Source organism: Pinus tabuliformis, chromosome J, assembly GCF_031772625.1.
Source record: "Pinus tabuliformis cultivar Carrire ecotype Pingquan chromosome J, CPIR1, whole genome shotgun sequence".
In the NCBI taxonomy this organism is placed as follows: domain Eukaryota; kingdom Viridiplantae; phylum Streptophyta; class Pinopsida; order Pinales; family Pinaceae; genus Pinus; species Pinus tabuliformis.
Window position 1 is genome coordinate 1,489,584,862 of NC_142295.1, and position 22,903 is coordinate 1,489,607,764.

The 22,903-nt window shown below is 37.1% G+C and overlaps 1 protein-coding gene across 1 annotated transcript in view; it reads left to right on the forward strand.

The window, feature by feature from the left end:
* The window catches only part of LOC149233051 (autophagy-related protein 18g-like), a 70,659-nt gene extending 54,121 nt beyond the window's left edge, over positions 1 to 16,538 (forward strand). The window contains exons 7-10 of the mRNA XM_089379662.1: positions 14,562 to 14,588; positions 14,674 to 14,879; positions 14,989 to 15,708; positions 15,822 to 16,538. Coding sequence (XP_089235788.1) covers positions 14,562 to 14,588; positions 14,674 to 14,879; positions 14,989 to 15,708; positions 15,822 to 15,826 — 958 coding nt within the window. The 3' untranslated portion in view covers positions 15,827 to 16,538. The remainder of the gene's footprint in view (positions 1 to 14,561; positions 14,589 to 14,673; positions 14,880 to 14,988; positions 15,709 to 15,821) is intronic.
* Positions 16,539 to 22,903: the final 6,365 nt, after the last annotated feature.

Here is a 22,903-nt window from a genome sequence, read left to right on the forward strand (position 1 = left end):
GAAATGAGGCATGTATGCATATATTTAGATAAGCTTGAGTCATGTCATATGGTTGCAAGGATAAATGCTCTACCTTGTGAGCATGATCAAAAGAAAGGTTCTCCTCCTTTGGAAGAATGCATGAAGGCATGGTTCACACATCAACTAGATGAAATCAACATAATATGTCCTCATATGAAATATGAGGTGGTTGAAAAAGTTGAAGGAACTATGATTGGAAGTTCCTGGGAAGAAATGTGTGAATAAAGAAAGGAAGAGATCATGAAAATGCAACTATGGAGAGGTCAATCGACATCCAAGGACTAAAAGATTTTGACTATGATATCTCCATGAAAAAGATATGAAGATTCTAATAAAGTCTGGAAAAACAAAGAGACCCTTGACATTGTATATTTGTTAGATATGTGTCAATATATATGCAGGATGTTGATGCAAATAGGAATATGTAATGATGAAAAACCATGACAAAGGTAATCTTGATTTAATGATTCATTTTCTATTTTTGATCAGATATCTGGATGGGCTAATGTAGGGTTGCCAAGGAAAGAGCTCTAGATGTCATCTACAATTGATATTCGTGTTATAGGATGAAAGATCCGGAAGGAAGCATGCCATTAAGAAGGTAGCAAGGCATAAAGGAAGGCGAGATATGGACTAATGGATCACTTTCTGATGAAAAGAAAGATGACATGATTGACATGATTCATGAATGAAAGTGATGAATGGTCTGTGCCCTACAAGAAGTCCCAAAAGGATGTAGGCTCCATAACAAAGAAGAAATTCATGACATCGAAGTAGGGAGTCCTACAAGCAGCAATTACACTTTCTTCAACACAGTAAAGACAAAGAAATTTCGCGCCTCAGAGATCACAATGAAAAACTACTCTAACAACTCGAGAAAGCTAAAGCCACAAAGAAGGAACTCAAGAAGTGCTTGTCAGAACAAGAAGAGGAAAATTTACATTTAAAGAACCTTAATCAAACATTATTAGAACAAATCCAAAGTTTAAAAGATGAGGAGAATACTAAACATAAATTCAACAATCCAGAAGGTGAATAGCTTTTACGTCTAAGCAATTGTAACCAAAACCTTCTTACCAAAATAAAGAAGCTTAAATGTGACAAGAAGTCACTAAATGATAAGTTAAAACAACTTACTCAAGAAGTATTGAAGTCTCTAGTCATAATAGTCCAAGTCAAAGATAAAGGAACAAACACTGATCCAATCGATATCACATCTCAAGAAGAGGATAAATCACATCTCAAGAAGAGGATAAATCAGTTAAGGTGAAGACGTACTCAAAAGTTGTAGTCCAAGTCAAAGATAAAGGAACAAACACTAATCCAATCAATATCACTCTCAAGAAGAGGATAAATCAGTTAAGGTGAAGACATACTCAAAAGTTGTAGTCCAAACAACAAAAAATTCAAGTGAAGGTCTCACAATTAATCAAGCAATTTCTAAACATGAAAGAAATCAGAGGTCCCTAATAAAACAAGAAATCACCATGAACAGATTAGGGCAAAATCAAACCGCAAGAACTCCTTATCAACATCTGAATCACAAGAGTAGACAACCAAGTCAATCTACATATTTAAACCATTCTGAACGGAAACAACAGATTATTTTCCAAGGAAAATTGCAGTTTGCAGAATCCAATCCTATGATAGCAATTCATTACAAATTGCCAACGATCAAAAGATTCCACAAAAGATTAATCTAGGATGGTCATATCCATTCTTATTCCGACAATTTTGTTTATCAACGAAGATGATAAACGAAGATGAAAGTTCTGAGACAAAAAGATATTCAAAACAAAAAAATAGATCAAGCCCTTTCATCAGTAAGCTTTGAGGATAAAGCTTTTTGAAAAGACAATGTTATGAATATAATTCATATAAAAATAATATAATTAATGTAAACAATAATAATCATAATTAATGAAGAATTAGCTAGTAAATAGTTAATAAAGAGGCATGTTTTTGAAGACATGGCCCATCGTGAAAGGGTACCTGCCTAGGTATATATACATGACCCGCAGTTATAATCTCATTATCTCATATCAATTCTTTTATAATATTCAATATACACTTGTCCTACAGTGGATGTCTTTGTCTTTGAAGCATTTTGAAGCTTACTATGTTGCGTATACGAACCTTGTTCGTTACATTGGTATCAAAGTTGGAGTATATGAACCTTGTTCGTTATAAAATCATGCACAAAAATGGACACTAGATATTTACCCTAAAACCTCCTCTAGGAATAACAATCAATGTTTGACCTTATTGGAAATATGTTAGCCATGGTCGGTATATTCATCATGAAAAGTAAAAGGAAAATTTGAATTTAAATTTATGCCTCCAAATTACTCAAGTCGACCTCCTTTTGTTGAAGTCAGCTAGGCCCCTAAGAGGCACCCATTCAACCCCCTTCGAAGGCTATATAAAGGAGACCTCTTGTCCTCATTTACATTGAATTGTGTTTTGGTTATCTCTGATCCAACAAAGGAAGGAGGAGAAGAGAAGGGTCGAATTTGAGGAGGAGGGTTTGGCACTTATATTGTTCTTGGTTACTGGTTTCACTATTATCTTGATGTTGTTTCTGATGTATTGATGAATCTTGAACTCTCTCTCTCTCACAAGGAAAGGTTTCTGGGTGTTCCCCTTGTGGGTTTTGTCCTAGCCTCAGTCCTAATTCTTGTCTCTTATCTCATTGTTTCATGGTTATTTTCTACTGCTCTTTCATGTTTAATGGTAAAATTTTCTTTTGTATAACTGCTTAATGATATTGAATGAAAGCTATGCAAAACTAATGCTAATTGATCATTGGAAGTAGTTATTGTTGAAGGAAATTGTTTCTAGTCTGTTTTCCCTAGAAATATCAACATGGTATCAAAGCTGGTTGGTTGAGTAGTTGACAAAGACACCCAAGCCTCCTTCTTTGTGACTATTTTGAGCCTCCTTTCTGTGCATTTGTGGAACTTCAGGAAGGATGGATTTCTTTTGGCTAGAGACCAAATTTCTACACCAAAAAATTCTGTGTACTAATGCTGAAAATTTCCTTTGCAAAAGTGTCTAGATTTTGAGATTGAGGCTGAGGTCTCTTAATTCAAGATGGTGGTCCAAGCTCTCTAAAAATTAAATCTTCCTTCTCTGACATAATCTGAAGTCTATTGGTCACAAACAAGGTGATCTGAACCTCTGTAATCTCCAAGAAGTGATTGAGACCTAGACAATTCAAGCATGTAATAGTCTAAGCTCTTTTGGAGGCTTAATACTATTTTTTTGTGAGACCTAAGTCTGTAATAGCATTTATATTTTGGTATACGAATGTATTTTTTTGTGATTTATGCGAGCTCTTGTGGTATGTGAGTTTTCTGTGCAAGCATCTTTGTGGCACATATGTGAGTTTCCTATACAAGCTTAAATGCGACAGTATACTCTATTATGCGAGCTTCTGTTCTGCCATGATAAGCATGATATGGGAACTACCTAAGGTACCCACTCTCTTGATGTTATATGAGCTTCTATGTAGCATTTATACTTTGTTATGCGAGCATCTTTGTGGTATTATGCGAGCCTCTGTGGAAAGTCTAGTTAGCCAATTTGAGTTACATTCTAGTCATGATCTATGGATTCAATGTCATGGTGGTATTATGTATGAGGTTTTGACAAGTATACAATAAAGATGATTGTGACCTAGTTCAATTCTAAAAACTGAAGTTCAAAACTTCGCATTATGGGAGAAGCAGTCCGAGCAGAAATCAAGTCCAAAGTTTGTGCATTACTGTGGAAGGAGACTAACTCAAACCTCCTCAAGGCTTGTTCAAGATCATTGTTAAAAGACTAGTTTTGTGGTGAATCCGAATCTCCCTGTGTATCCTAGGCCGTGTTTTGTAATGGCTCATGTGAGCTCCTGAGGCTCTTACTCTCTATGGAATTCATGCGGACCTGAAGCACTTTACCACTATGGAATGGCACAAAATATGAGACCTCATACATATGACACCATATGAAGTCTTTGAAGCACATTACTTTGAGATATGGCCGAAAGTCCCAGTCCAAATCAAGTTCTATGACATCACATATGCAAGTCCAAGCTCCCTCATAAAATGATCAAACTCAAATAAGGTTTGGAAATTTTATCTCTTTTATGATAACAGTTCGAAGCATATGTCCTGATCTATGGTGTGACCATGGTACTGTTTGTGGGTCACTCTATTCTATACATAAAAGAAGAACAAATCTCTGAAAAAGGCTGACCTAATTGATCTAAAATCGACTGTTATAAGCTCCAGGATTCAAGACTGTGTCATGTGGAAAATTTATTATAGCCATGCTCCTCTATAAGTCTTCAATAATATGATTAGGATTATTGTAATTTTACTAATGATTTTCTTTGAGTTTAGGTGGCTCAGTATCTCAAGTTGCAAGTCTGCAAAATAAAGTCAAATCTCTCATAGTGTTGATATTGAAATAAAAAAAATAATGAAGTTTGAAAAGAATGCGAGGATGAATATTTCACATTTGAAGAGTTATTATGGTTTGGAGTCGAAACCCTAGCCAAACAATTGTTAACCCTATTTATTATAGTGGGGCAGCTTAATGATCAAGTCTAGGCCCTAGTATTGATATGCTATTCATGGTAATGTTAAATTCTTAAAGTAAAAGTGACATTCTCCTTAATCTTCATTTTCATTCTTTTACTTAAATTTTCAACATTACCATGAAATGACTCAGCATGTTTGAGAGTGGTTCCAGCCTCATTGGCAGTGTTGTTAAAATCGCGATAATATCGCTTTATCGCGATTTTTTCCCGAAGCCAATATTATCGCGAGTAATACTCGCGTTTTTTTTATTCGCGATTTTTTTGAAAAAATCACGATTTTTTCCCAATTTATCGCTGAGGGTCGAGGCAATGCGGTTTTATAAGGGATGCTAAATGTTCGAAATGCAATTTTTTTTGAAAGACAAATAATTTTTGCTCATTGGATTTCATATGGAGAAAGTAGAATTTTAGATTTCATTCAAAATCCAGCAGACTTATCAATTTTTCAGGATTTCAGGATTGGGAGATCGTAATGTTTCCAAGTGACACTCCCTGGCTGGGCTACCCCTGCCACCAGTAGAGGACGTGGTCTACCTCCTATAGCTCCTACTTCTAGTTCTTCAGCTTCTAGAGCACATCAGACTCCACTATCAACTCCATCAGCACCAACATCTACATCTAGAGGGAAAGGGAAAGCTGTGGCATTTTCTCGCAAGAGGGGTAGAGGAAATCAATAGGATTAGACTTTAGTTATTTTCTTCATTTTATTGTATATGACATTATGACATGATGAAATACATTATTATATTTTTTGTTGATATTTTGAGGCTGAGTTGGGACTCAGGAGTCAGGACTTACTATTCAGGACATGATTCATTGTTATGTGTGATTTTAGCACTAGAAATGATATTAAGTATCTTATATATTAGTTATTTTATCATATTTATGTGTCAATGTATTTATTTTATGTTGTAGATGGTTTAGATATTAAAAAAATTGAAAAAAAAAAGAATATTTTTGTACCAAACGATTTTTTCCCGATTTTTTTTCCGATTATTTACCGATAATTATGATTTTTTCCTTGCGCTGATATTATCTCGATAATGATTAATGCAACATTGCTATTTAGACAAAAAGGGTTGGAGGAGAAAGCCTTTGGCTTATGGATTGATCGCTTTTGCTTAAAAGAAATAAGAAACCCTAGCTTCTAGAAGATTTGACATCTTGATGATGAGGTTGATTTGCAGGTTGGATGCACGAATACTAAAGATTAAGAGGAGCTGTTTAAAAATCGTTACTGATGATGTGGACAAGGTTAATGTAGACTTATTGACGATGATATGGACTCCTTGATGATGTGGATTTCTTGATGATGATATGGACTCTTTGATGATGTGGACTTCTTGATGATGATATGGACTCCTTAGTGATGTGGATTCCTTGATGATGTGGACTCCTTGATGATGATGATGTGGACAAGATTAACTCCTTGATGAATTGAACGAGGTTGGCTAGACCCAAGAAGATTAAGATCAAGTGGGAGCTGACACATTCTCAAGAGATAAGTACTTTCTTGATTGTTTCTGTTGTTGTTTCATTACGAGTCTCTTGTCTTTGTATATCTTGCTTTTTTCTTCTTTCATGGCCTCCTAGCGAGTATTGTAGGTACATAATGAAGACTGCCAAGGTGTGGCAATCATTGGAAATGGATGGAAGAAGAATGTGACAAGAAGACTCATGATTGGATGAGCTTTGGACTTACAGAGAGCAAACAAGATCAAACCTAAATTGAAGCATGTTTTGATCTATGACGAAAAGAAGTTAGTTGACTTCTAAGGTGAAGTTGGCAAGATGTCTTAAAGAATGATGTTGGTCCAAATCTGTTGAAGATGAGCCTATGATTTTCTGCTATGTATTGATGATATGTTTCTGACAAGCATTGAGGTCCTCATTGTCCAATGTAAGAGGGAGTCAATTGAAGAATTTTAAGATTGAAGGTATGGCACGAGCCTAGTGAAATCCTTGTTGAGGTTGTGGCATAATGGACTGTGAGTCCATGGACACTTGCTTGAGGAAAATTTGAAGAAGCTGCGAGACTATGGATTTGATGAATCTCTCCGATTGGCTCGTTGAACCACCTGATGCATGGAATTGTTGACTCTATTTGGACGAGATGTATTAAAGAAAGAAAGAAAGAGCACTTTTGGGTGTTGTGTTGGTCTGAATGACACAAATGGTTCTATTACATTTAGCATGACTGAAGCTGAAAGTTTAGCTGATTTATGAAGTAGGTTGGCTTCGGAAGGTATTTGCTGATCTATTTGATCTTGTGCTGGAATCGATCATGGTATACGTTTGTTGATAAGCAGGTTGATGATGTCTGGTTCTGTAAGAAGCCTTGGCTAAAGTTGAATGAATAACTGGATGTTGTTGTCTACTAGATTCGACCATGGCACACTTTTTTGCTGATGGGCAGGTTGCTGATGTTTGCTTCTGTAAGAAACCACTTATTTCCTGCTAGATTCCACCATGGTTACTTTTTTGCTGTTAAGCAAGGTGCTGATGTTTGCTTCTATGAGAAGCCTGGAATGGCCGAGAGTCCCTTTGGAGATTGATAGCATCATGAGAATCTTTCTTAGGTTGCGACTGGGAGACCAATGGATTGGTCGGGAAGATTGTCACTCCCTTAGGTCAATTGACCAAGAGGCTAGTGAGTCTGGTCGGGGAGTTTGGTTTGAGGCCTGAAGTGATCCCTTAGGTTTTTACTAGGAGACTTGTTTGGTTGGGGACACTGATTTTGTGATCTCTCCCTTAGGTGTTGACCGGGAGACCTATGGTTTGGTCAGGGAGATTGATCTTGAGTTCCCTTATGCTGTGGCCGAGAGACCTATGGTTTGGTCGAGAAGGATGAGTTTTGTCCCTTAGGTCGTGGATCGAGAGACCTTGTTTGTGGTCAAGGAGATGCACCCTATGATTGGGTTGGCCTCATTGATTGATCCCACTTGGCAGTAGGGCACTGACCTTGATGCCATAGGGTTGTGGCTTATGGGATGTGTTGGATGCTATGTATCTTTCCTTATGATGAGATTGATGATCTCTCCCTTAGGCTGTGGCTGGGAGACCTATGGATTGGTCGGGGAGATTGATCTTGATAGAGAGAGAGACTTGTACTTGTGATCTCTCCCTTAGGTTGTGGCCGGGAGACCTATGGATTGGTTGGGGAGATTGATCCTAAGAGAGAATGAAAGGTACATCCTTGGCTAAGAGGGAGTGTTGAAAATATGGTAGCCATGGTCAGTATTTTCATCATGAAAAGAAAATGGGAATTTGAATTTAAATTTATGCCTCTAGAGTCCAAATTACTCAAGTCGGCCTCCTTTTGTTCAAGTCATCTGGGGCCCTAAGAGGCACCCATTCGACCCCCTTTGAAGACTATATAAAGGAGACCTCTCCTCATTTGTACATCGAATTGTGTCTTGGTTATCTCTGATAGCGAAGGAAGGAGGAGGAAAGAAGGGCCGAATTTCAGGAGGAGGGCTTGGCACTTATCTTTTTCTTGGTTACTGGTTTAGCTATTATCTTGATGTTGTTTCTGATGTATTGATGAATCTTGAACTCTCTCTCTCATAAGGAAAAAATTCTGGGTTTTCCCCTTGTGGGTTTTGCCCTGGCTCGAGGCTTAATTTCTGTGACTCTTGTCGCATTGTTTCATGGTTATTTTCTACTGCTTCCATGTTTAATGGTTGAATTTTATAATGTATAACTGCTTAATGATATTGAATGAATGTTATGTGAAACTAATGCTAACTGATCATTGGAAGTAGTTATCGTTGAAGAAAATTGTTTCTAGTCTGTTCGCCCTAGAAATATTAACAGACTCAAGGCTATCTTAAAATTCTATGATTGAGTCAAGATTAACCCAACTCTAAAGAGAACATAAAGAATGATTTGTCAGAGCCTTTTCCTTGATTGCATAAATATTTTTGAAGAATGGATAGAACTTGTGGATCTCCTTCCCATGTGACTCTCTTGAGTATTCGTATATGTATTGTGCATGTGCTGCAATGTAGTCCCTTGAATGCATGTGTAATCTGGAAGGTTACAACACCTATTTTGTGCACTCCTCACAGTGATTTTTGCACCAAATAATCTGAAATTTGAATCTGTAGCAGACTTGGATGTTTTCTTTCAGATGAGGCAGGTTGAACATAATTTAGATCAGGATACTAATATATATGCACAATTGACTGCAACATACTATGTTTGGTAGTTTTTCAGAATTGGATTTGAATCCCAACTTGTATGGACTGTATCACCTAGATTACCATGCAAATTTCTCTGAAATTTTGTCCAGAGATACTTTTGGATGTCTTCTTTCAACAAAAAAGCAATACTCAATTTGGATATCCTCATCAAAAGTTATAGTTCTGTCAGAAAATGGTACTCTTTAAAGGTGCTAGTTGAAGGATCACATGCTCTGCTATCGTGTGGCACTTGTTACAATCCAAATTTCCCAACACAGAATAATAAGTACCAAATTTCACTTGTAATGATATTTCAAACAATACCACTCCAAGAATATGCAAAAATAGTAAATGGGAATATTATTAATGACCCACTTTGAAGGGATAAACCTCCCAACTACAATTGAGAAATATATAATACAAGACAAAATTATCAATAAGTTTGCTTAACCTATATATGGAAGAAGAAGTTGGGGTTAGGTATTAATAGTCGTACTATTCCTCTAAAGACATGCATAGGAAAGAGGAGAGTGGGTGCCTGATCCTAAATGTGAGAACCCAAAGTGGAAGATTGAAGTAAGAGGAGGGAAGATGTGCCACTAGGAAGAAGACATGCATAGAAAAAAGGAGAGTGGGTGCCTGAGCCTAAATGTGAGAACCCAAAGTGGAAGATTGAGATAAGAGGAGGCAAGATGTGCCACTAGGAGCATAATGATGATAATAATAAGGGTTAGGGCCATATATTGTCTAAAAGTTAAAGAAGCCCAATCCAATTACAATTGAGAAATATATAATACAAGACAAAATTATCAATAAGTTTGCTTAACCTATACATGGAAGAAGAAGTTGGGGTTAGGTATTAATAGTCATACTATTCCTGTATAAAGACATGCATAGAAGAGGAGAGTGGGTGCCTGATCCTAATGTGAGAACCCAAAGTGGAAGATTGGGATAAGAGGAGGGAAGATGTACCACTAGGAGAATAATGATGATAATAATAAGGGTTAGGGACATATATTGTTGAAAAGTCATAGAAGTCCAATCCATGTCTTTTTTTGCTAGGTTCACTTTATGAAAGCTTCTTGGTGCAATGAGGACGTATGTAGTATGGTAGCTCCAGTGGTAACCAGTGTCAAATTCCATATTTCCTTGGTGGGCTTTGCAAAAACTCCTCTGTTCAATTAGTTATAATGTGCACCGAGCAATCTTTCTAGTTTTAGCCGGAAAAATGTTCATTCTTTGAAATGATTAAATAACTCACTGTCAGATTCAGTGCCATGGAGTTATAATTCTACAGACTCCTAAATGTAGTTGAATAATTCGTACTTTGTTCCTCCACTATAATTACAAGGTAGGTGAACGACTTATATTAGTTGGGTAGATATTCATGTACATTTTCACCAGCTACAGTTAAATGCAGTGCACAGTTATTGAGGATACATGAATATTCCTGTACTTAGTAAATCACCCCAGCAGAATGTATGGGTAAACTAAAAGCATACTTGAGTTTGGTCAAAGTTTTGATCACAGGTTCAAGAAATTCAAATATTTCTTTTCTCCAGGAAACCAGATTTGTGGTCACAATTTTGACCCATTTTCAAAATCTGAAATCATGTCTAAATTTTCATATGCTTTGGAATAGTTAAGTAACATTCAGTGTAACATCAAGCCGGTGTTTTACTAGGGATCATGTAGTCAATGTATGCACCACCTATTAATATTAGGTGATAATCAGAGACACATCTATGGTGTATGAGGAGTCACAACAAATTGGAATCTACACGTGCCTCTATTAATTAATCTATGTAATGACTCTTTGGATGTAGTTGTGGGTGTGATCCATTCTTTGTTTGGCATTTTCTTGTACAATTCTTTACTGAGTGACATTGTTAACCTGCAGGCATAAAATTGTGAAATTGAGTTCTGAAACTTGAAATCTGTCTGTTTCAAGTTCTAACGCGTCTCAAAGTTAGTCTTTAAAATCCAATTTATGATGAAATAAAATCCAATTTATTTCACTGATTTTTCATTTTTTTACATTTGCATGGGTTAGCATATTTACACTTGTTCTTGTATAAAAAAAAGTTGGTTCTTATTTCTTGTATTTTTTGAGTTCCTGTTCATCTTGTTGGAAATAGAGAGAGCGGGTGAATCAATATTTCTTATAAATTAGTAACTTATTAAAATATTTAGAGCATTAATAACATATAAAGTATCAACACATTAAAAGAACAGTGCACAAGAAGTTTTTAGTTGGAAATCCTTCCGGGAGAAAAGCCACCGAATACTTTTCTAATAATTTTGTGAGTACATAATATGCTTCAGTGCCAACTGAAAAGGGAAGACCCAATTCTCTAGTACTCTAGAAAAGTGTTCAATTTTCCAGCTCCAACTGAAAGGATGTTCCAACACCCTCACAAGCTCCAACTTGCCCTAGCACCACCCTGCCGCCTGGAAGTGTTATCAGGGTACAACCTGAAGGTGACTTCAACCACTTGCCAGGCACCACCGAACCACCCTGCAAATGATAATAAATTAGACTAACTATTGTGAGCTCCCGTACCAAGGACAATGACCCACTGACAATGAATAGACTGCTGCAAATGATATAACATTGAAACCCAAAACAATGAAACCCTTAGTGACAGAACTCTTATTGCAGATAAACTTGGGACACATAAACCAGTGTTCCACGGGGACTTCCCCCCCCCCCCCCTAGGGGTCTAGTTTCCTAGCTCCCTCGCGCTCCGGGGACTTGGGGACGAGAAGGGGTCGTTTCCCCATGCTCCCAAAAAACAGGGTATGCAGGGGGACGTGCCAGGGGGTCGTTTCCTTGTGCTGAGGGGTCGTTTCTGAAAAGGGGGTTGTGAGGGGTCGGGGGGGGGGGGGGTTGAGGGGGGACGTGGGGGGGTTGAGGGGCCTGATTTTTTTTAAAATAAACTTTTGTTTATAATTAAAATTTAACATTAGTTTTAATACTTCAGGGTTTCAATTCATTTTTTTATAAATTTAATTCATTATTCGCCCTAGCCCCTCACTCCATTCACAAGACGTTCCTAGTTCCTTTGCAGCAGAGAGGAATTGGTCCACATATAGCTTCATCGACTCGATCAAGAGGAACAAGCTTACCTTTAAAAGAGCGGCGAAGTTAGTTGCTGTGCACAGTGCCCTACATCTTGAGCATAGGAAGACACCTGAGTATTTGAAGGGACTAGCAACACGATGGGATGTTGATCCAGAGGATGATGCATAGGTAGATATGGAGGAGAGACTTGATGAGAGACAGATGGGGTTGGTTGGTGTGCCACTTAGCATGTTTGAGAATGCTAGTGATTCAGATTCATATGGTGATATGGTTGATCCTGATTTATTCATGCAGCAGTTGGATGCAGAGACTAGCGGGGCATTACCTTGAGGCTTGAGCAAAATTATGCTCGTTTATCTTTTGATATGTTGATGTTCTTATGTTATTCTGACTCTATAAAATTTTGACTGTTGATGTATCAGACTTGACTTTAGTCTTTTATAATTCTATAAAATTTTGACTCTTGATGTATGATGTATCAGACTTGACTTTTATAATTTTATGTCAATATTCACTGTTCAGTATTCAGTGTTCATAGTAGGAAGTGGAACATCAATATGGTTTAAACTTTATAAGTTTCTAAGACCCTGACGTCCCCCCACGTTTCCTAAAAATTGGTGGGGAGCTTTTGCATAGGCCGCTCCCGCGTATCCTCGCCCCCTCGTCCCGGAACCTTGGTAGAACATTGACATAAACCCTTACTGCCTTTTATTGCTGGACTCCTTCAATGGACTGTCAGCCTTCTTCAGAATGCACAGTACTGTTCAATTCCAGAATCTTAGTCCAAGGACACACAGCTGCTCCTGAACCTTATAGCTCCAAAAATATGTTAATGATGAAGCTGCCTTACTGTTGCAAGATGATGTGACACCCTTTCCAACTATTGTAAGTTATATGACAGTGAATCCCAACTGAACAATGACAAAAACTAGTGACAACATTGCTGAAGATGATACAAAGACAATAACACCCTTACTCCTGTAAGATTGAAGTGAAACCAGGGTATAGACAATGCAACCCTTGCACAATTTAAATTCCACCAATGAACCCATTTGTTCTTAAGGAATTCCTTCATAGGCTTAAGATATGATACGTCTCCACTTCATAGTTTCCAAGGATAATTCAAATACTTCTTAATCATCTGCACAGGCTAGGGCTTTTAAAAAATAATCCAACGTACCTTGGCAACAAGCACTGTATAGTTAATTTTTTTTTTTTTTTTTCAAAAGGTGGAAAAACCTATCAAACTCAGTTTGTCAAACCCCAACAGTGAGGACAGCCATCTCTGGCTGCTATCCGCGAATGTCAGTTGACACATCACTGTTATCAAGGAAAACCACGCCACCTGAAATAACCCGCTGGTGGTCCGTAAGGGAGCAGGCTTTCACTCCTGCCAGATGCCTCTGGGTCTTGGGCCGTTAACCTGTTTCCTTACGTCCAAGGAAGACGAGCTCTTAGCCAAGCAGAAGCAGTTTTAGGGCATACTCCAGGCCTGAAGCACTGTATAGTTAATTACTGTAATGCTTGTTTCATTTTTAGTTTATTTTAAACTTATTGCAGTGAAGTCACAATCCTGGAAACTAGAAATAATTTCATGCGTTCATGTTCAAAAATATCAAGAAGGGCAATTGCCCAATTTCTTGGATGACATCAAGCAATCTTCTTTGTGGTTTGGCACCATAACATAGGTGGTCATCTGAAAACCATATTTTCTCGAAGGTGCTTACTATCTTGACCTTGAAACTAATCAAGGCATACTCTTCGCTTTTTTCTTTCTCGGAATGCCATAGCATTTAATCCCATAATTATTCCCGCTATTAGCTTTTTACAGTGTCTTCATATAACATTAAATTGTCTATTTAATTGTTATGGACCACGAGATATGTCCTTTGATACAATAATTTTATTTATCTTGACCTTGAAACTAATCAAGGCATACTCTTCACCTTTTTCTTTCTCGGAATGCCATAGCATTTAATCCCATAATTATTGCCGCTATTAGCTTTTTACAGTGTCTTCATATAACATTAAATTGTCTATTTAATTATTATGGACCACGAGATACGTCCTTTGATACAATAGTTTTATTATTTGGCTGAAAGCTACATTATTTTCAGTTATTTTTGCATGTTCTTGGATGGCTTGGATCCAGGACAAAATTTTCATTTTCTTCCATTTTGAGCTACATCCTGCACCAGATTAACATGGCTGTGGGTACAGCTTTTCCTGTACTGTTGTTCTGTAGTTTAATACAACATGACCATGTGTCATTTGCTAGACTCATTTCTATTTAGAGAATTATTCAACTCTTTTGAAGGATTTTGGTTTTGGATTGAATACCCAGGAAAATCTGATACGAAAACATACAACATCCAATATACTTAGCAACATTGGCAAAACATGATTGAATCTTCTCTTCTTCTGTTCAGAAAAAGGCAATCTGTTGCATATGATGATAGCATTCTTCTTCTGATTGGGTCATGATGGTCTCTGGGAATTCTTATTTAATTGAAATGTCATGCCTAGAGAAACACAAATTTTACTTCGAGTTAGTTGGTTCCAGTTTGATTTAAATAAGAATCCACATATAAAGAGATGCGAAATAGGTTTCTTAGCAGGTTCTAGGTTAGTTGGAATTAATTTAGTGTTTTTTCTTATGTTCCTTGTTTCATGTTTGACACAGAGGTCTACGTGCTCAGAAATATCCCAGGTGCTTCTGCTAACAAATCCATCCACTTTAATCCTGTGCTTTAAGTGCATAATTGTGGTTTTTTATTTTGTCTTATTTTGTGCAGAGCTCCTTTTCCTGGAAGCATTCCAAGTGCGAAAGCTATGCACATCCATCAACTTAAAGATGAATACACACAAGATGGAGTTATTGGTATGAATCTGAATTGCGTACAAATACAACGTTCAAGCAGCAGTAGTAGCTGCAGTTCTCTTGGTCATTTTTCTGGGACACCATCAATGGTTGCAAATGGCTGTCATCAGGGTTATGAAGGTCTACTTTATCTGAGAACACAGAAATTTTACCACTATTTTGAATGGATGTTTTGTTTTATCACATGGTTGCTTGCTAATTTCTTATGTTGCTTGATGCACATCTTCAGATTCTCAGGAACAATTGGAGGGTGTGTTTTATTTTGATTCTTCAGCCACCTATGGTAACTCTACCCTGAGGCCAACATTATCTCAGAATGCAGCAGTAGCACCACTAGAGTCATCCTTAAAGAACTTAAAGGTAAATAATCAGGATTTCAATGGGAAGTCTACTTGTCAAGCAGAAAAGCATTTAAGCACAGGACCATCGCCAATGGATATTCCTGGATGGAGCAGAGTTGGTACTGGCAATATCCAGCTACATCAGAATTTAGTTCAGATAGATTGTGGCTCCCAGAGTCTTCTGTCGAATGATTGTGGCTCCAACCGGAGATATGTTAGCAAACATGATGCTTTGGACTCTGCAGGGGTAATTTTTGAAGGACACATTATAAATGGCATTGATTTGGACAACTGGAATGCAAGTCATAATGAAAATTCAAAATTTTCAGATTCAAATTTTTACCATAATGGTCAAGGGCGTCAAACTGGGTTACTAACTTCAGAATTGCATGTTACGGATATCTCAATGCAGCACTTGGTTGAAGACCATACACGCTGTGCGGATCTTGCAGTGAGTGGCCATCTTGAAGGAATTCTGCCGCAAGATGGGATTGAGGCTGCTGGAGATGCTTGTAACATTGAACGTCAGAGCAAGGAGGGGGCTCTGGAGAAAGTGGACCACGATGAGAATGCATGGGAAGGAGGCATGTTCCCTTTTTGTGATGAAGGTATGCCACTTTTATTTTGAAATTTAAGGTATGCTTTTATTAAAAAATGTTTTTCGATGTCAGTGTCGTTAAGAAGATTTCAGTAGAACTAATTGTATATCCTGATTTAACAGAGTGAGCACTGGCTCATCCCAATTGTTCTTCTGGTTTGTGTTGGTGTCACCCTGCACTTGACCTACTACAAGTGATCGATGCTTGATGGTTGTTTAAAACTGCAGTGTATTATTTGTTTCCAGGTGGCTCTATTCATTTCCTAATGAAGATTTTAACTTTTCAGTTGTAATTAACGAGGAATTTTTAATTGACTTCTCTATGTTATATGGATTTTGCAGGGAGTCCCGTAGGCTGTTGTTGATTTGTTGTATAAGTTGGAGTCTAGAAGAGGGCTCTCATATGTTTTGTGGGCATTTTCATCTGCTGGACAATTTCTTGTGGCAAATCAAACTGGAATCGACTAAATTGGCAGATTTTACTTATCACACGTGCAGCATTTGGGTTGTGATGTCAGCATTTGCTCGACAGGACCAATGGTCATACCATGGGTTTCAGTTGATTACTTGCAAGCCAGCGATCTTAGAAAGGGTATTGAGTGAAATTCAGATTATAGTGAAGAATAAGGCAAAGTGGCAATGTCCTGGCTTTGGGCTAGTACTTCAAAGGGGGGCCTTCATGTGATCCACTAGCTAAAATGGACAGTATTTTTTCCATTGATATGCTAGAATATTGTACATAATTTGTAAAGAAAGTTGTGCAGGCCCATACTTGGGTAAAATGGAAGTTGTTGCAGGGATCAAAATGATCCTCATTTATTAAGCTATTATTTATTTTCACTATGATTTCTTCCGTGTCTGATTTTTTTTTTCAACGAATAAAAGGCCACAAATAAAATCTGTTATATTCCATAAATTTCTTTCCATTTCATTCACTTGCTTCTCGCTGGGGAGTTTGATTTATTCATTCGAATATCCAACAGTAATATCTCAGCGATATTTTGACATCTCTGATTGCTTGTATCTCATTTCACTATAATGGCTTCACATATCCCCTATGTTTTGTAGTTTCCACAGGTACATAGAAAATCTAAAATCGGGTACATATTTCCATTATAAACGTAGGATTCTGCCAGTGTTGATTTAGTTATGTTTACTGTGGGTACTTTTGCCGGAGAAACTAATAGTTTCGGTCATAATCTAATTACCATCACTATAGTATTTTGCGAGTATTTGAGAACAAGACAGGCATAAATTGTATAGAGGGTTATTTAAAAGGATCAAGGTAGAGACATGGCTGGGCAAGAGCTATTACTGGGATGGTCTAATAATATCCAGAGCTAATCTACCCTGGAGACTGTACAACTTCTAATGCTTTGCTACATTATCAGATACAATGGGGCTGTTCCCTAGCACATTATTCAAGTACAGTTCATAAACCACCCATTCTAGTTCGAGACCGTTTTTGGACTGGTTTCACTTCTTCATGGGGTTTGGAAGACTATGGGGCATAATTACATCAGATATTTCAAATGTGATCCATGTGACTTGGAAGACTAGGGGGCATAATTACATCATTAGGGCAATGAGTGACATTCCCGGCAGGTACAATAGTATTAAATTAACTGGTAGTTTAGCCATCAGTGTTGAAAAAGCTAGCCATACTATATTATTAATTAAGGTTGCAGCCAAATTGAAAGATTGTAGCGAGAGAGCTAGGAGGAATGCTGGATGCCAAGAGCATAAAGGGAGTTACTACTATGGGTAGGTTCTCAAGGTTTCCAACATTTTGGTATAGATTGCTCGAATGAATGTTGATATGTTGTAATACTTTTTCCTCGACGCTTATTTGTTTTGGCAAGATGACTCTCTGAATTTACAATGAATTGTTCTCTAAGAAAATGAGGTGAGTTATATTTTCATGAGTATCTTTTGCGTGCTATTATGTTGTATAAGCGAAAATCTTCATTGGTCTCTCACTTTCATTTGAATATGCATTTTGTTTCAATTGCGAGGTTTTATGGTTTACTGTGTCAATTACGTAGTTCCTCCACTCAAATGTAACCAACACATCAACAATTACCAACATCCCAAGACAAAAGCGATGATATATAAGAATGGGAGGACGATGGGAATGATTGTATCAGAATGCAAACCCTATTCAGGGGAGGGTAAACTCTGGCACAATGCAAAGCACTCAAGATACAACAGTCCCTTTTGTTGAAGCTCGTCTTTTTATTTATAGGCTTATGTACCTTGCCATACATGCAACCTTGAAGCTAACTTTAATAAACACGACCAACCTCATTAATGCCCCGGGTCTTAGTTTACAAATAAGACACCTAATTTCACTAAGTCTGCCTCTTCAATGTCTTAGGGCTTATTTCATAATTAAGATACATTTAACCTCATTAAGGCCTTGAGCCTTATTTCACAATTAGGGCACACCTAACCCCACAAAATTGGCATTGTTATCGTCTTAGGCCATGCTACATAATTATGACACACTTAACCCTAACTAACAGAAGATTGACCTTATTAATGTATTAACCTTTATTACATAATTATGGCATCCGATTCCTAGTCGACACAAAGCCGTGCTTTGTTAATTTCGTAGGGTTTAATATATTATTAGAAAGGGTACATAAAATGCTTCCATCTTCATAACAGCTTTGCCCTCTAAGCTTAGGTATAGTTGGGTGTTACAGAAATATTGTTCACTCTCACATGTGGAATCCTTTGGGATCCTTCTATTTATTCAGTTATTCTTGACCTGCATCAAATTTTCTTTGTTCAGCCATTGTGAATGCCCTCTGGGTCCTTCATTGTCCTACCCTCTTCTTCAGACTTGGGTAGCTTTGTTTGCATAATGATATTCTAAACACATTTAATCGCAGAAATGGAAAAGGTTGAATCTTGGAAGTATATGGTAACTATAGGGTACATGTCACTTCCCCAATCTACTAGGATCTTTGTTGGGATCGTATAACCTTAAGCGATAACTTGCTCCTTCCTTTTTTAGAAAAATATGTCTGTTTAATTTCCTTCTTGAAAATTTTTGCTTGCTCCTTCCTTTCTTTTTTAGAAAAATATCTGTTTAATTTCCTTCTTGAAAATTTTTGCTTTCTCCTCCCTATGCTTGGTTGTTTCATCTTATTTGGTGTGTTGTACAAGCTTTCTTTTAAAACCCCTTGTGTTTGTTGAAAATGCTCTAGAACTGCCTAAATAATTCTTAATACTTTGTGGCACATATTGATTTTTTGTTTTGTTTTTTTTGGTTGGTTTAATTTTATTTATTTGTTCGAAAACCAAGATCAGCAATGTTGAGTACATTCTTTTACTTTCTAACAACTCTAGAGAATCAATCTCTCAGTTTCTGTCTTGTGGACCACTTAATCTCTAAGATGTAATCCCTTGTAGTTAACACCATATACTTTGTTAACATCATATACATTGTGATATCATTTACACACATTTTGCAAAAACTTTATAAATCAATCTCCCAATTTCTGTCTTTTGGTCAACTTATCTTTTTGGTCAACTTATCTGTTTGTTGTAATCCCTTGTAGTTAACAATTATTTTCTTCGCTGGCATGGATGGTATAGCACATTGGAATAATACTACTTCCCTTTTAGTGATTTTTCTCAATTTAGTGTGATATACTGATTTGCGAGGGTGAATGTATGAAACGAGTGAATTGGTATTCCTTATATGTTGACTTGAACATACGGTGAAATTATTGAGATTCATAGTAAATGTGTCTAATTTAAGAAGTGATTTGGTATTAATTATATGTTGACTTGAACATATGATGAGTTTATTGAGATTCATAGCAAATGTGCCTAATGTTCGAAGTGATCGTATGGCTAAGACCACGTCCACTTCTCCCTCCAATGGGTATTGTGTAATGTACATAAATTATAATAAAACATGATAAAGTTGCCTAATGTTCGAAGTGATCCTATGTCTGAGACCACATTCACTTCTCCCTCCAATGGGTAATGTGTAATGTACATAAATTATAATAAAACATGATAAATCAGCATACACAATGATGCATACACAATGTAAGTCAGATATAGATGGAGCACAACTACAAAGTACTTTAATGATGGTTTGCATGATACCTCAAAGATAATAGGATTCTATTGAACTTGTATATATACTAGTTCTCTTGATTGGCATTCAGGTTCGTTACTAAGCCACCTTGCCATTTACATATTCCTTTAACCCTTATACACCTTTTAGTGTCATTATACTGTTATACACCTTTCTGTCATTACAAACATTACATAGTACCTCGTTTATAAAGTTGCCTTCACCTCATTTATAAAGTTGTCTTCAGGCTCTATGGTAAGGGGTTTTACACATGATGGCATTAAGTGATTTCTTTAGTGTCATTCATGAGGTGTAGACTAGCTTCTTTGAGTGGGGTTTAGTCCCCATTAGGTCGAAAGTTCAAACTTCATGGGGAGGGGTTGAGGATGAAAGTCATTTTTGGGGGAATTAAACTATTCCAAGAGGCATTCAAGCTCTGCCAAGTTTTGCATAATCTTGGTGATAACATCCCACTGTGGGCAAATTCATTCTTCCATCGAATAGACTGGCTGGCCCCAACCTAGGCTCAATGTAGTTACAAATAACAAAAAAAACCTCTAGTGTTTTTATCTCCTTATTGTTAATTATCAATTGATCCATAATTAATTCTTGTTAGTGTTTCTCATTGATACTCGGATGTTGCATAGTTTCATTTCTTTGATTTCATGTTTTGTTGTTGGTCTATATCTTTCATTATGTGTATGGATACTCTATGGTCTCCTCTGTCATTTTTCTTGGAAAGGAGAATGTTGATATGATTTGCTTTTTAGATTGTTTGCTTTACTCCTTTGCACCCTTGTCAATCTTATCTTTTGGTACAATGACACACTAAACCTTGTGTGATTGGTTTTCAGTGACTCTTGTTTTTGAACTTTACATTCTCTTGAGGGGGCTCAATTGTTTAAAGTATTTTTCAGTGACCTTTTATCTTTTGTTCTACTTCTAACATTCAAGTATGATACCAAACATCTGTTGGACATACTAAGAGGGGGGCTAAATTAGTGTTTGTTTCATTACTTTTTACAATTTTTCACTTAGTTAATCTTGAATTTGAATTCACATCACATAATCAATCATTACAATGTATGAACATAGAGAGTAAAGAGAAAATCAAAATTTGAAGAAATACTTGAAAACAATATTTAATTTATCAAAATCGCTCATGAGGACACCAATTCTCTCCAAGTACCAGCTTAAGAAAATTGTAGGTGTTGAATGGTGTTGTCACTGATTTCAAGTCAGCCTTTCAACTATTTTAATCTACGTCAGTAAATTGCATTAATTAGAAGCTCCAATGGACAAGAAGCCCTAGAAGAAGAGAAGGAAGCCCAAATGATTAGAAGCCCATGTGCTATGGTCATGATGCCCTGCAGTTGACGAGGAAATTGAATGGGGAGATTGATGAATTTGCAAGCAAGACCATCATAGGATGATGGTACTTGTCATGTTTTTAACAGTAGGTGGCACACCACATAACTCCTCACGATTGAGGAGATACTCCTTAAAGATGAACCCCCGAAAGTGTGGTCATGGTGCCCTAATGGATGATAAAAGACAACTTTATGATTGGTTAATTTTTGGCATTGATAATTCAAGAAATTCTTGATTAATTTGTGTTGGCCTTGAGATCAAATTTGCCTTAATTAGAGAAAAATTTCATTGAAAAATCAGCTCCGCAAACGGAATTTAAGGTCAGCTCATTAAATATTTGAATTTATAACTTTAATTCAGCGTATCGTGTATCGTTAGGTTGGCCCCATGGTATTATGGACATGTTGGCCGCCCTCTAGAGTCCCCTCATTCAGTATACATGGGGGGCTCGGTTCCCCTCGGAATGTCATCAATTTGTCAAGCATTATCTTGTGATATTTGTTTGAGGCTAGGGTAGAATAATAATTTGAAAAGGAGGCCGTGTTTTTTGAGGATTTTTTTTGAGTTTACTTGATTATTCTTTTGTGGTAATTTGCTGCACTAGTTGAGGATTATTTCATGATAATCGTTGCTGATAAACGTTGAGGTCTTGAGGATCATCTGCGGCCTGTGCGAACTCTATTTAAGGTCTTTCTCGACCTAGCCTGAGGCCTTTTGGGCACTGCTTCAGCCACATCCTGAGGCCGAATTTCGGCCCCCCTTCTGAGTCACTGATTCGGGCTACCTGAGGCATATCCAGAACTTAATTTAGCCCATTTTCTGAGACATAATTCGGGCTACCTAATGCATATATTCGGTCATGTTTGAGGCTGCATTAAGGCTAAGTTGGGGCTGATTTTAAGGTGGTTTCAAAATCAGAGTAAAGCTTTGTTTTTGACCCTTCCTGAGGCAGAACTTCAGCCCACTCGAGGCTTGATCTCGAACCCCTGTTTAAAGGCTAAACCGACTTTTGTTGATATGTGAAGCAACATTCAAGGCAATGTTTTTGTTGCATCTTACTGTTGTATTTCTTGTTGGACATACTTTTTTCTGAGGTAGTTTCAAAGGCTATTTTAAAGCCTCTCTTGAAGAAAACTTCTGACTATTTTGGCTCGAATAAGGACTGATTAAGGGTCATTCCAATCTTGAGAAAGAACCCACATTAATTCTACTAAGTCGCAATGATTAAGGGCTTTCTTGGGTAAGTTTTTGGCTGCAAAGAGAATGGTTTAAGACCGAGGTTAATGATCATCTAAGAGCTGAGATTTGTCTTGTTGAGGCCTGTTTAGGTTAACTCTAAGACTGGCAGAAGTAACAAGGTCTTTTTGCGTTTACATTGAGACTTGTTAAGCAACCATTGAAGGGAAGATTAAGGGCTAATGTCAAAGTAAAATTAAAAAGAAGTTTTTACTTGAATTCAAGGATTTTATTGATGCAAATATGAGGTAGAACCTAAAGCAAACCTGTAGCAAATGAAGTGACATCTGGACAATTAATATATGAGAACAATCTGCTGTGCATCTAAACACACCTGTACTAGAGTATTGGTAGTATCATCCAATTTAAATGTTGTAAGGAGACGTGTTTATGAGTTTGCAAGTTGCAATGCTTTTATAATCTTATAAATTCAATTGCCACTGTAAAGCACTGACAATATTAAAGAAGTGTGTATATTGTTGGAAATACTAAGAGGGGG